The sequence below is a fragment of the Triturus cristatus genome, chromosome 3_2 (assembly GCF_964204655.1).
Source record: "Triturus cristatus chromosome 3_2, aTriCri1.1, whole genome shotgun sequence".
In the NCBI taxonomy this organism is placed as follows: domain Eukaryota; kingdom Metazoa; phylum Chordata; class Amphibia; order Caudata; family Salamandridae; genus Triturus; species Triturus cristatus.
In genome coordinates, this window is record NC_140584.1 from 541,762,062 (window position 1) to 541,775,501 (window position 13,440).

The 13,440-nt window shown below is 48.2% G+C and overlaps 1 protein-coding gene across 2 annotated transcripts in view; it reads right to left on the reverse strand.

The window, feature by feature from the left end:
- Positions 1-942: 942 nt before the first annotated feature.
- The window catches only part of EIF3M (eukaryotic translation initiation factor 3 subunit M), a 195,550-nt gene continuing 183,052 nt past the window's right edge, over positions 943-13,440 (reverse strand). For both annotated transcript variants that reach the window (XM_085648254.1, XM_085648253.1), the window contains 2 exons: positions 2,170-2,230; positions 943-1,770 (listed from right to left, as the gene is read on the reverse strand). In XM_085648254.1, coding sequence (XP_085504380.1) covers positions 1,650-1,770; positions 2,170-2,230 — 182 coding nt within the window. In that variant the 3' untranslated portion in view covers positions 943-1,649. The remainder of the gene's footprint in view (positions 1,771-2,169; positions 2,231-13,440) is intronic.

Here is a 13,440-nt window from a genome sequence, read left to right on the forward strand (position 1 = left end):
AAAAAAACGAGAAAATTCCAAAACAAGCATTTGCAATGCAAAGGGTCTTGCATTTGCTTGGACCTGCAGGGCATGTCTCTCTGCATTACCAGCCTGCTTAGGGCACAAGCATTTGCAATGAAATAGGTCTCGAAATTACGCAAGTTTGAGCTATTGGCAATGTAAATGACAATGCCTTTTATTTATATTTAGTTTAAAACATAAACAAAAGGCATTGTCATTTACAATGCGAATAGCTTAAACCCGCGTAAATGCGAGACCTATTGCATTGCAAATGCTTGTTATGATACATTTGTCTGTTAATGCAGAGACAAGTAGAAGGCAAGTACTTGCATGCAAGTAGTGGTACCAGTAACAGTTTCATAAAAGTCCGTTTCAGGATAAAATTTTAATAAAAAAAAAATGTGTTATGTTAAGACGTAGTGGGGGTTGCACATAATGGCGTGTTAGCCTTGTTACACTTTGAATTTAAATTTTCCATTTTACAGAGTCAAATATTTTCGAAGTATAGCACCCGAAAAATAGGAAGTACTAAGGTTAGTGTAGATCTATCAAAAAGTGCTATCCATTATTGTTAATGTGGTCTCAAGAACAGATATCCAAATTGTCAAAGGTAGGCAAGCAATTTTAAGGGGGTGAAAAGCACTCGGATAGTGTGTTCCATCATACTGCAAATCATGTGCTATCAAATGGGAACTGGGTACGATACAGTCTAATGTAGCCATTTCTACTATAAGACAATGGTGCTCAAAGTCAGCTAGCAACAACAAGGAGCATGCAAATTTAACTGAGCAGTGCTCAAATCAGCTTAATGTTCGGATAATGACGTAGCGGTCAGACTCTGCAATTCCAAGAGGTTTTTTTTTTTTTTTTAAGTTAAAGACCGGAGCCGGTAACACTGACAGTCTACCCTGCATCCGAAGATGAACATCTCTAGCAGGAGCATATATAACCACTTTTAATTGATTTCACTTTGAAGAGGACAAGTACAACGTTCTACGTTTTCATGACAGTCACAGTAAAGTTACATTACTTTCTAAAACATTGCTTTCAGAGCCAAGCCAGTGTTACCACAAACCAAGCTCTGTTAGCAGAAAGTAAACAGCGAAAAAGGATGCATCTGCCTACGAAGTAAAAACAAATGTGTAACTCGCATGTTAACATAAAACATATACTATTACCCGCAACTGCAACTGTTCTTTCATTGATGTGGCAGCATCGAAAGAAATGCAGCCCAGAGTTTAATCCTTCAGTAGGTAGGGAACAATTCCATATACTGTGCTCACTGCTAGCTTTCGGTAAAATACGGTCAACATTAAAAGGTGGCAAGTGTCAAATGTAATGCGATATTTATGATACGGTAGCGTCAAGGCATTCATTAAAAGATATACTAGAAAACAATGTTCTGTTCTGGGCGCATCGTCAACACGCATTCTGTGCGTTGCATCTGTCGAGTTAAAGAAGCACAATGAACTTCAAAAATAACATTCAAAGAATTTGCTACAGACACCACGTAGGATTTTTTTCTTAAGCCTTTTATTTCGAGCAGCTCAATAAGCAGCCCATGGAGAGGAATGCTAATAAAATCTGCCAACTGATGTGAACTCATTATTGTTTGGCGTTTGTTTAATCTAAATAAAGAAAACAATTCAAGCATCTGAAATACTTGAAAGGCTAGTTTTGACTCTGTTTAAATTCTGTTTCCAGGCGTTTAGTGTGTCGTAGAGTTGTTGCCACTGCTGCTTTCCAAATGTTCGGTGTGTGCTGTGACTGCAAGAAAAAATACCAATTTAAATTGCAAAAGAATACTTTCAAAATGTTAATTTCACATACTGGTTGGCTTTGGAGGACAAGCACCTGAGCATTCACAGACTTCAGAATATTTAAAATAGGCTCTTGTAATTAGTATTCTATTCAATGCCATAGCTATTAAATGAAATGTGCTGGAAAATAGGATGCTTTCATTAAATAAGCTAATCACACTCGGTGTGAGCTTTAATAAAATGATGATAAATAGCAACTATTTAACTACAGACTCCTGAAAAAACTCTCAAGCATCCTTGCTTATATTTAAGATACTGAAAACACACACACACACACACACACACACACACACACACACACACTAAATACTGCTTTACGGAATGCTGCAACGATAAAGTTCCTTACCTGATAATTACTTTTCTCAGGGTCTGATCGATTTTACAGTAGACCATCTTTGTTTTTACAGCTGAAACAAACAATGTGCATATTTAGGCATGTCCAAGGATAATTGGACAGTGTGTGGACACATTTAATATTTGTTTTTGTGATACATTGGTTAATTTGTGCATTATCAATATACAAAAAAAAATTAGAGAATGATCAATCCAGCAATGCGGCTTAAGCAAGAACGGACTTTATTAACTCACTACCATAGAAAATGGGTAAAACTACATGACGTTCCTAGTCTCAGTTTATAAATCACACCAAACCCAAACCACCTCACAAAACATCCCAGCTTCTCAAGCGCTCTGCAACAACTTGCACGGTTTCTTTACAGATATTTGAACCACGGAAGAACTCGTGCTGGCTACCCACTGTGTGCCTTTCCCACAACAAGTAACAATGAGTTTTTAGATTCCATAAAATCAGCATGACTCTTCTTCACCTAGTCACTATTCAGGCATTAATCTGACTGATCAAGTCACTTTAGAGACCTCTCTACCCTCTGATCAACAAATGTTCCAGGAGGATGATCTTCCTTCCCACCTTAAACATGGAGTCACTTTATGATAACAAAATCTCAAGAATTTAGTCTGTAAACAACTCCACAACTGGATCACGGGATCAAGTAACCGTAACCCTAACCATGACAAAACCACCAGTCTGGGTTCAGACGTATTACCTCATCAGAATGCTAAAGGAACTACATGCTCTATTGCAAATCAGTCATCTACACCCACCAGGCAAATTCTCCAAGCATTACCTGACTGACAGTTCAAACTGGGTAGAACATGTAAATCATTTATTTCAGCTTTGCCCAATCTGATGGATCTGCTAGACGCCTTGGGACTTCATTCATCTCCAACCAGTCTTGCTTTCTGGAATCTCAGGAGTCTTGTTTGACAACATTTTATCTTGAAGGTTTTATGTACATCAGCAAGTAGCATTTTGCAATTACCACCTCCTGTTGCAGAACCTTATGCCATTGTTTTTCCATCTCAGTGCAGCCATTGTCCCTAGCTAGGTCCAACTATGCCAACTGAATTCACCTCAATCTTGCCCTATTAAGCAAGCTACAGCCGTTAAAAAACAAAAAAAACAACAAAAAAATATATATATGTATATATATATACACACGCGCGCACACACACACACACACACACACACACGCGCATGCACACACACGCCAGCAAGTCTCATGCTCTACTGCATCGTAACTCTCATTCATAATCTGCTACCTACCAGTGGCACTGGAGTTTTGCTTCTGCAGCAGGTTTAATACACAGCTTTAACCTCCTTGCCCCTTTACCTTTGTGTGGGCTTGGTCTCGCCACTCTCTTCTATTCCTGATGAACCCGCTTCTCCCATGCTTAGCAAATTAAATAAACCGAGCAAAGTTCCTATTTATGGGTCTTTTGAGATCTTTTTTGTTATCTTTTCCATGTCTCTTTATCTTTCAGGTCCGGTTGCTTATGTTGTAATAGTTCAACTTCAAGCCGTGCACATTGTGCTACTGTTAGTCTGTTATCGTCTCAGTGAATTTATAGCACACTAATCACCCACAGTGGTATCCAGTCGGTCTGTAGAAGGAGTGTGAGACCAGCCCTGGTGGTTTACTTGAAAAGTCAGGTCTTCAGCTTCTTGCTAAAGTCAGGAAGAGAGGAGTTTCTGATGGGTTGTGGGAGGTTGTTGCACAAGTTACTACTTGTGTAACGATACATCTGTAAGAGACATTAGTTAGTGATAGATTCAGGCGGCAGACTGGATCCGGAAAGTTTTTCATCAGCAGCACCCCCTCCGCGTCGGTAGGTGGCGTCGTGCGGCTCCGCGTCAGTCACTGGCGTCGTAAGCGCCGAAATGACGTCATGGAGACTACTTAGGCGCCACCCATGCGTGCGGACGTCAGTTCTGTACACGACTTTCCGTGCCAGAAACGCAGAGCCATGCAAGAAACTGACCACTGGTGCCATGAAACTAGGGCCCTGAAAGGGATGACCTTAACGCTAGAAATCAGTTCGCAGAACGGGGAGGATGGGTGGGGCGGAAAGGAATCTATCACTAACTAATGTCTCTTACAGATATATCGTTACACAAGTAGTAACTTGTGCATCTGAAAGAGACACGTTAGTGATAGATTTCTTACCTTAGAATAGATACCCCAGCAATACCAACTCCGGTGGTGGGTCTGTGAATAGATGACACCAGAAAGTCACAGAGAACAGAACGGCCAAAGAATACGTCTCTCCGGACTGGACTGTCAAGGGAGTAATGCTTAGTAAACGTGTGCAACGAGGGCCACGTAGCTGCCTGACAAATATCCTGCAAGGGAACGCCGCGTCCCAAGGCAGTAGTGGCTGCCGTCGCCCTGGTAGAATGGGCACGCAGCCCCACAGGAGGCTCCTTCTTAGCCAACGAGTAACACGCTTTGATGCAGAAACCAACCCACCGAGAGATGGTTCATTTGTACACGGCGCAACCTTTTTTGGCACCCACGTAGCCAACTAAGAGCTGGTCATCCACCCACAACTGTTGTGTGCGCTTCAGATGGAACTAGAGCTCACCTTTTGGGTCCAGACAGTGGAGCCTCTCTTCCTCTTCTGAAGGAGGCGGAAAGAAGGTGGGCAAAGTGATGGTCTGCCCGATGTGGAAGGGCGTGACAACTTTTGGCAAGAAAGAAGGACGGGTGCTTAAAACCACCTTGTCCGGATGAACAGAAAGGAAAGGAGGTTTAGAAGAAAGAGCCTGGAGCTCACGCACTCTTCTGGCAGAGGTGATAGCTACCAGGAAAGCCGTCTTTAGAGTGAGAAGACATAAAGGACAGTTATGAAGGGGCTCAAAAGGAGCGCACATCAGATAGGTCAAGACAAGATTTGAGTCCCATTGAGGCATTATGAAAGGCACGGGAGGAAACGTGTGTGTGTAATGCCTTTCAGGAAAGGGTGAACAACCGGGCACTTAAAAAGAGAAGGCTGATCTGGAAGCCTTAGAAAGGTGGAGATGGCCGAAAGATAACCTTTGATAGTGCCCAGAGCAGAGCCCTGCTGGGCCAAGGATGGTAGGAACAGAAGGACCTCAGAATGAGGGGCAGAAAGGGGATCCACATTGCTGTGCACCATGCCACAAACTTATTCCCCCGGAAGGCGTATACCGTCTTAGTGGAGGGGCGCCTGGCTGCCACAATGACATCACAGACTTCGGGATGAAGATCGAAAGCTGTCAACTGTCGCTGCTCAATCTTCACGCATGGAGGTGGAGGCTGGACAGGTTCGGGTGGAGGACCGTCTCCTGCTGCTGCGACAGAAGATCCTCCCGAAGAGGCAGTCGGATCGGGGGATTGATCGCCATGCTGAGTAGCTCGGGATACCAGTATCTTTGTGCCCAATCCGGAGCCACAAGGATGACTTGGGCCCGGTTGCGCCGTATCTTCTTCAGCACTCTGGGCAGAAGTGGTATAGGCGAAAAGGTGTACAACAGACCGCAACTCCACTCGCGACGAAAAGCGTCGCCGAGCGAGTACCGCCTTGGAAATTCCAAAGAGCAGAACTGATGACATTGCGCGTTCTCTTCGGTGGCGAATAGATCGAACCAAGGCTCTCCCCACTGCAGAAAGAGACCTTGAGCTACGTCCGCATGCAGCAGCCATTCGTGATCCATCAAGCACCGGCGGCTCAGTTCGTCCGCCCTGGCGTTCAGAGAACCTGCCAGGTGTTGAACCACCAAGGTAATGCCTTGATGTTCCAAACATGTCCAGAGGTGCAGAGCCTCCTGACATAGGGACCACGACCTCACCCCACCCTGTGTGTTGCAATACCACATGGCGGTGGTGTTTTCCGTGAACACCTGCACTTCACTTCCCTGGACAGAGGGAAGGAATGCCTTCAGTGCAAGACGGATCGCCCGAAGCTCCAAAAAGGTTGATATGGAGCCGGGACTCCGCCGGAGACCAGAGGCCTCTGATCTCCACCTCTCCCAAGTGGCCGCCCCATCCCAGGAGGGACGCATCCATCACCACAGTGTGCGCCGGTTGGGGAAGGGAGAGGGATCTGCCATTGACCCAATTGAGATTCGTGAGCCACCACTGCAATTGTCGTGCAGTGCCCTCCGAGATCTGGACATGATCGGACAGGTTGCCCTGATGCTGTGCCCACTGGAACTTCAGGTTCCACTGCAAAGCCCACATATGCCATTTGGCATGTTGCACTAGCAGGATGCAGGAGGCCATCAGGCCCAGGAGCCGGAGGGTCATCCTGACTGAAACCCAGGATAGAGGCTGAAAGATCAGATCATAGCCTGAATATCCTGGACTCGCTGCTCGGGAGGATAAACCAGAAACCGCGTCGAATCCAGAACCGCTCCAATGAAGGGGAGCTTCTGAGAGGGACTCGGTGCGACTTCGGCCAGTTGATAGAGAACCCCAGCAAATGCAGGAGGTCGGCCGTAGTCTGAAGGTGGGTGATGAATGTCTGGGGCGAGCCCGCCTTCAACAACCAGTCGTCGAGCTAGGGAAAGACTGACACCCCTGACCTGCGCAGATGAGCTGCAACCACCGCCATCACTTTCATGAACACCCGAGGGGCGCTGGTAAGGCCGAAGGAGAGCACGGCAAATTGAAAATGCTCCTGGCCTATCGTGAACCGCAGGTAACACCGGTGGGCCGGCAGGACGTGAATGTGAAAATATGCGTCCTGCAAGTCCAACGCTACCATCCAGTCTCCAGGGCAGCCAAAACCTGAGCCAGAGTCAACATCTTTAACTTCTTCTTTCGGAGGAAGCGATTGACGTTCCTGAGGTCCAAGATGGGGCGCAGACCCCCTTTGTCCTTCTTGGGGACCAGAAAGTAGTGGGAATAACCACGTCCTACTTCTGGTCCAGGAAGGCGCTCGATGGCCCCCTTGGACCGCAGCCAGGCATGGCGACACAGGGCCACTGTTGTGGAGATGGCTCTCCCTAAAGAATCCGCAGTGTCCAGCCCACACCGAATGGTGAACTTCGCGGCATCCTTCCCCTCCGCAACAGTTAGGGAAAGTATAGCCCGAACCTCTTCCGGGCACTGGCGCAGTGTCTGCGCCACTGTGTCTCTCACAGCGTGAGAATAGCGGCCCAAGAGGCAAACGGTGTTGACTGACCGCATCCCCAAGCCGCCAGAGGAAAATAACTTGCCAAACTGCTCCAGTTTTTTCGATTCCTTATCCAGCGGGGCGGTAGGGAACGCACATTGGGAAGTGGAGGCCTGAATGACCAGGCTCTCCGGAGTCGGATGATTTGTCAAAAAGGCCGGGTTACCCGTGCTGAGCGATGACGCCTGGCCACATTCTTATCCACAGGAACCCCTGTGGCTGGCCTAGACCAGGTGCTCATCAAAACATCTGTCAAGCCCTCATTAAACGGAAGTGGAGGTTCCATAGAACTTGCTGCCGGCTGAAGCACTTCAGGAAGGAGGTTCGTCTTTGGAGTGACAGTAGGCAGATCAAGGGCCTCAGCTGCTCTACGGAGGACCACAGTATCTGTGGCGCCCTCCTCCATGACAGCGGGAGGAGACATAAATCCAGGCTCAGAGGAGAGGTCAAGGCCACCTGCATCCTCCGAATCCTCCGCCCACTCATGTTCAGACTTGCACTGCCGTGCAAGAGGGTCCTCTGACCCCTCCCAGTCATCCCCCTCCTCCACGGCCCGAGGCACTGGCGGCAGCGGCGGGAGAGGCACAGGAGAAAACAAATGCTCCAAAAGGTGCCGGGAACGTCGCCGGGCACGGCGCCGATCCGGCTCCATGTCCCAATTAGGGTCCAAAGCCGGAGGAAAATTGGCCGGAAACTCGGGCAAGGGCGGCGGGGAGACGAACGGAACCCATGGCGGCACCGGGAACGGAGCCGCAGGGGGCCGGAGCCGCCGGCGGAGGACTTTGCGGCGCCGGAGCTGGTGGCAAGCAAGGGCCCTCAATAGGGTCCGCGGGGCCTGAAGGCGCGCCGGCGGGAGCCATAGGCCTGAAAAGACGGTCCATGATGGCAAGAAACTGTTGCACCTGGGCCGGAGTCACCGACGGACCTGGGTAGGGCGGGAAGGCCACGGGACTCCTAGGCTCCTACGGAGCCGCTGGGGAAGGACCCCTGGCCCCTTCGTCCAGAGACAGACAGGGAGAACGTCAGAGCGAACATGCTTCTTCGACTTTTTCTTGTGACGTCTCTTACCCGTTTCAGAGGGTGAAAACTTTGACTCCGAGGAGAGATGATGAGGGCTCCGAGGTCGGTCCCTCGAGCGACCCCTGGACCTCGAACGGCACGGAGACGACTGCCTGGCCTCAAGCAGCTTTCGGGACTGCTCCCGCAAAGCCTTCGGAGCCATGGCCAGACTGTCGTAACATGACCGGGAGTCATGGTAAGCTCCAGACAGTAGAGACAGACGCCATGGGGGTCAGCCACCGTACGGCGACAGGCCCCGCAGGATTTCAACCCAGGCATCCCTACGTGGTACCAGGAGTCAAGACTCAAAAAAAGTAGAGACACAAGTCTCAAAAAGTCAGTCAAAAAGTGACTAGGGTACGTGCTCTAACCGGATCTGCGCTTGCTGGCGCAGAAAAAGAAAGAACTGACATCAGTGCGCATGGGTGGCACCTAAGTATTCTCCGTGACGTCATCTCGGCGCTTACGACGCCAGCGATGGACGCGTAGCCGCACAACGCCACCTACCAACGCGCAGGGGTACTGATGACGAAAAACTTTCCGGATCCAGTCTGACGCCTGGGGATATTCTAAGATGAGGAATCTATCACTAACGTGTCTTTCAGATACAGGGTTTACGGTCCAAGTAAGAGAAGGTGCAGCACCTGCTCTGCTTTTGTGTAAGCATGGGGTGTGTATTAGTGAGAGACCTTCAGAGCAGAGGTGTTCAGGTAGGCAGGGCCAGTGTTGTGGAGAACTTTGTAGGTGTGGAGTTAAGTATGCGACCCAGTGGAGTTCTGTAATGTGTGGTGTGAGGTGGGATCAGCATGGGAGGTTGAAGACTAGTCTCGCTGCTGCGTTTTGGACGATCTGCAGTCTTCTTGTGAGCTGGTTGGTAATCCTGCGTACAGGGTGTTTTATAGTCTAGTCTCCTGTAGATGAGGGTTTGGGTGATCATTTTCCTAGTGTTGTCTGGTAGCCAGCCAGTTGTAGATTATGTTCAGCAACCTTAGTGAGTTGAAGCAGGCTGAGACCACTGCGTTGACTTGGGCAGTTAGGTCACGTTTGTTGTCTATGATGATTCTGAGGTTTCTCGCTTGCAAACAACGCGTGGGGGTGGGTCCAAGGTCTGTGGGCCTCCAGGTGGAGTCCAATGGCCACGTGTTCTTTCCGAAGACTATCACCTCGGTTTTGTTTGAGTTCAATATGAAGCAACTGGATTTCATCCAGGTGGCTACTTCTGTCATGCATGCAGTTTAATCGTGTCTGGTGTTTTGCCCGACAGGGACAGTATTGGTTGTGTGTCATCAGCATAAGTGAGGATGGTCTACATCACCTATACCTCTCCTGCGTGGGGTGTATGCATCCTCAGCATGCCTATGCTGTGTATGTTCCCATCAGTATGAGGTCCTTACCCCCATTACTTGACTACTGGTTTCACTCAGACTCAATTAACATGTAATGGGTCACCGCATAAAGTGCCCAGGAAAAGAGATTTCTTTGGGATGCAGACCAATTGTTCTGTTTACTCCACTGCATCCATGAGTTTAGCTAAACACTTCCTCTGGGCATGGAGGTCCTAAGCGTCTGTTAAACTGTGGGGTTGAGACAATCTCTCCCTTCGCATGTTGCTGGAAGTTCACTGAACTAAATGGACACGTTTCCCTGCCTCCGTAGAAGTGGACATGGGGTCAAAGTCTTAACTTGTTCCAATAACATCTGATGCTCCTCTCTCAATTACTCCTCTGAAACAGCAGAAGAACTACGCTCTCACTCTGAAAGCAGAGTTAGGGAAGAAAGTGTTTCCAAGACACTGACCAGGCAGGGGAAGCAGCAGCACAGGGTGCTGCCACGATACCCACATGTCAACCCAAAACCCTTCCCCTCAACAGTGTCCGGACATAACCAGACTTTCTTTTAGATTATAACATGCACATGAAGAAGTGAAGCTCTAACCCCTGTTGACCAAGGTTCTGTAGACCCTCAACGACAACAATCCAGTTGAGAGTTCAACACGACACTAGGGGCATGTTGTATTACAGAGTATATGATTACTGCTTAAAATAGGAGCAGGACTGCACTCCTGCACAGCAACTGTGCTCTAAGAAGTCTATACAGCTACTGGTGGCACCCCTTCTCAGAACACAATCTTCTAATGTTGCAATTAGTTGCTCCGTTCTCTGGGATGGTAGATTCTAAGACAAATAGCTCAGTTTCATCTGAACCTTTGTAACAGGATCAGCTGAACTGGAGACTCTGCACTCCTAGCTGGCCCATGTGGATAGGGCTTAAGTAGCCAACTTATCTTCAGTGTGTCGTACTTTAATATTCGGGACCGCGTAGGGAACAGGGCCCTACCTCTGTCTATCTTGGTATTAGCGAACCGCAAATGGTAAATGCGGCACGTACGAGTGCTTTATATATCGTTCTAGCTATGAATGCACTGCGTACACGTTATTTTGCTTCGCTACGCGGGTTCCATTTTGGAAGCAGTGGCCATCTTGTCATTGCCCTCACATAGGCTATAATGGAGCAAATACGGGCCTCACAGTACATGGGCTTCCTCTCTGACTTCTCTGTGACCTGGGCAGCTGGCTCTGCTGCCCCGGGTCAAACTGGTCTCACGAGCTCCCCTTCCTCTCTCCACCTGTGATTCGTATCAGGGCTTGGCCCGTCATAAAACCCTTTTCATCCTACACAAGCCCCTGGCTAATCTCTTTCACACCTGGCTGTTCCTGCTTTATGACTTGCTTCCCAAAACAGGAGATGCTCATGTTTATTGGGGGGATCTGTAAATCTAATGTGGGATCTGAACCTTGTTGTGTAAATCGTGGGCTGGCCGAACTGGAATGTGGGATGGTCATCATGACTCTGCCTTTTCTTTGTAACATATCCTTGTGTATTGCCGTTTCATAAAACTCAGGAATGTATGCTTGGGGCCAGAAAAGGCCTATTTAAGATGTAGCCTGTTCCTATGATTTTCAGCAGTCTCCTGAGAACATACACGCTGGTGTACTTCTAGGATACCTGTAATTGGTCTGCAGCCAATAAACGATTCTTTGACTTCACCCAGAAGACTCTGTGTTTCTGTAGGTCCGGAACAGGGTGAAACCCAGAAGTCATAGGGTGTGTGCCCCTGCACCGCTGGGACTAAAATACCCAGTACTTCAGTTTGGCGCCCAACGTGGGGCGATTTCAGCGGTACCAGTCCAAGCCAGAGGTTCGTGAGGAGCTTCGTGTGGAAATTCCGGAGGAAGGCCGCCACTTCATCGACCCCTGCATGTCGACGTGGTCCGAAAGTCTTTTCTGCGAGGTTCTCCGCGTCCCGACGGCTACGAAGGACTGCTGCCCTGATTAATCGACCTGTTTTGGACCCTTGACGAGTTTGAGAGAGCGAAACAATCGAGAGAGTCTTCTGGTGACGTCATCGATCAGCAATATTCAGTTAAGTATAAGTGGAGCGTCTCCCATTTGTTTTGGTATCCTTCGGGATCGTTTGGTTTGATTTGGTAATTTGGTGATTTGGTGTTTGCAAACCCCAAAGCCAGAGGACTCGTGTATTCACGAGAATATCGTAATCGATAATCCTCTGACGTTTGGATCTAGACTAGTGAGCGAAGATGCCTGGTTCTGGACTATTTGGTAGATTATTCTGTTTGGGTTGTGGAAAAGGTTTCCAGCTGGAAGAATCATGTCCGGTTCCTCCGGTTGGAACTCCAACTTATGAGCTCTATGTAAAACATGGCGTAGGCCCAATTGCATATAATGAAGTGTGGATCCACTACACCAGGAAAGACGGTGTTTTAAAATGGCCCCAAAATGGTAGTTTTGATACCGATATTTTAGATAATTTGGAAATTAAATTGTTTAAGAAGAAAGCCCGGCCGGCGATGTTTGACTCTTTCCGCTTATGGCGAAAGGAAGCCAAACAGAAGGAAATTAAGTTAGCGAAGAAGAATAAAAGAGAGAGAGGTATGTCAGTAATGCAAGCAGCTGTACAATTTAAAGACAATGAGGAGGAGCAGATGAGCGAGCAAATGCACAGGCAGCGTAAGTTAGGGATTGACAAATGTTACCCAGCTTTACCACATTCTAAGCAGAATGAGTTAGAAGAAAAGGAAAAAGATCCCCTGATGTCACAGTTGTTGAGTTCACCACCTCCGTATGCTCAAAATGCCACAGCACCTCCCCAGCTTGTGAATATGCCACCTCCAGTTAATATAATACAAGCCTTGCCGTTACCGCCAGCTGCTGCGCAGCCGGCTCCTATCCATGTAGTGCAACCCTCTCAAGGGCTGCCAGTTGTGCTTTCAACTGCCCCCACACTTCCTGCGACTTCGCCTACTTCAGCAGCTGCCTCCCCTGACACTCTTCCTTGCACCACTCCAGTACCCGTTTCTACATCCTCTTTTCTTCCCTCTGTTTTTCCCCCTGCTTCCGCTTCAGCTTCTCCTTCAGCGCGACAGCGTTTAGCTAATGTGGTTACTACGTTAATGTCGCCTCTCTTTGAGTCATCTGGTGCGACTCCTGGTTTACGGCGTAAGCAATTGCGTAGTCAGTTGCCTAACCCTGATGAGAAAAGGGTAATAGATAGCATGGCGCGTAGATGGATTGTTTTCCCTTCATTGTATGATGTGGAATCAGTTGTCAATGTCTTCCATCAGTGGGATGCCCCAAAACAGAGATATGTGTTTGAGAAAATGTGCGAATTTCTCTGTGAGGAATTGGAGGATAGTGGTAAAAATCCAAGCCCGCAGGAATTGTGTAGAGTGAGGTTTGATTTCGGAACTGGTGTAATTGTGGACCGCGATATAGATAAAGCAGTTGCGGTCGTATTTTCCTTTAGGAATGATGATTGTCATCAGTCATTGTTTGAGCAAGATGTCCTTGCGGGGAAAAAGGTAAAAGCGCGACAATATCCCATGAGAGAAGTTCCCCCAGTATGGAAGGAAGCAGTTGCAGCTGTCGGCAATAACCCCGCTGTGCCAGCGCATTTCCAACGTGTTTGGGTGCATGTTCCATGGAAGCGCTCTGAGGTGTTAGCACTTAAACAGACATTGCCTGATCCCCGTAAAAACCC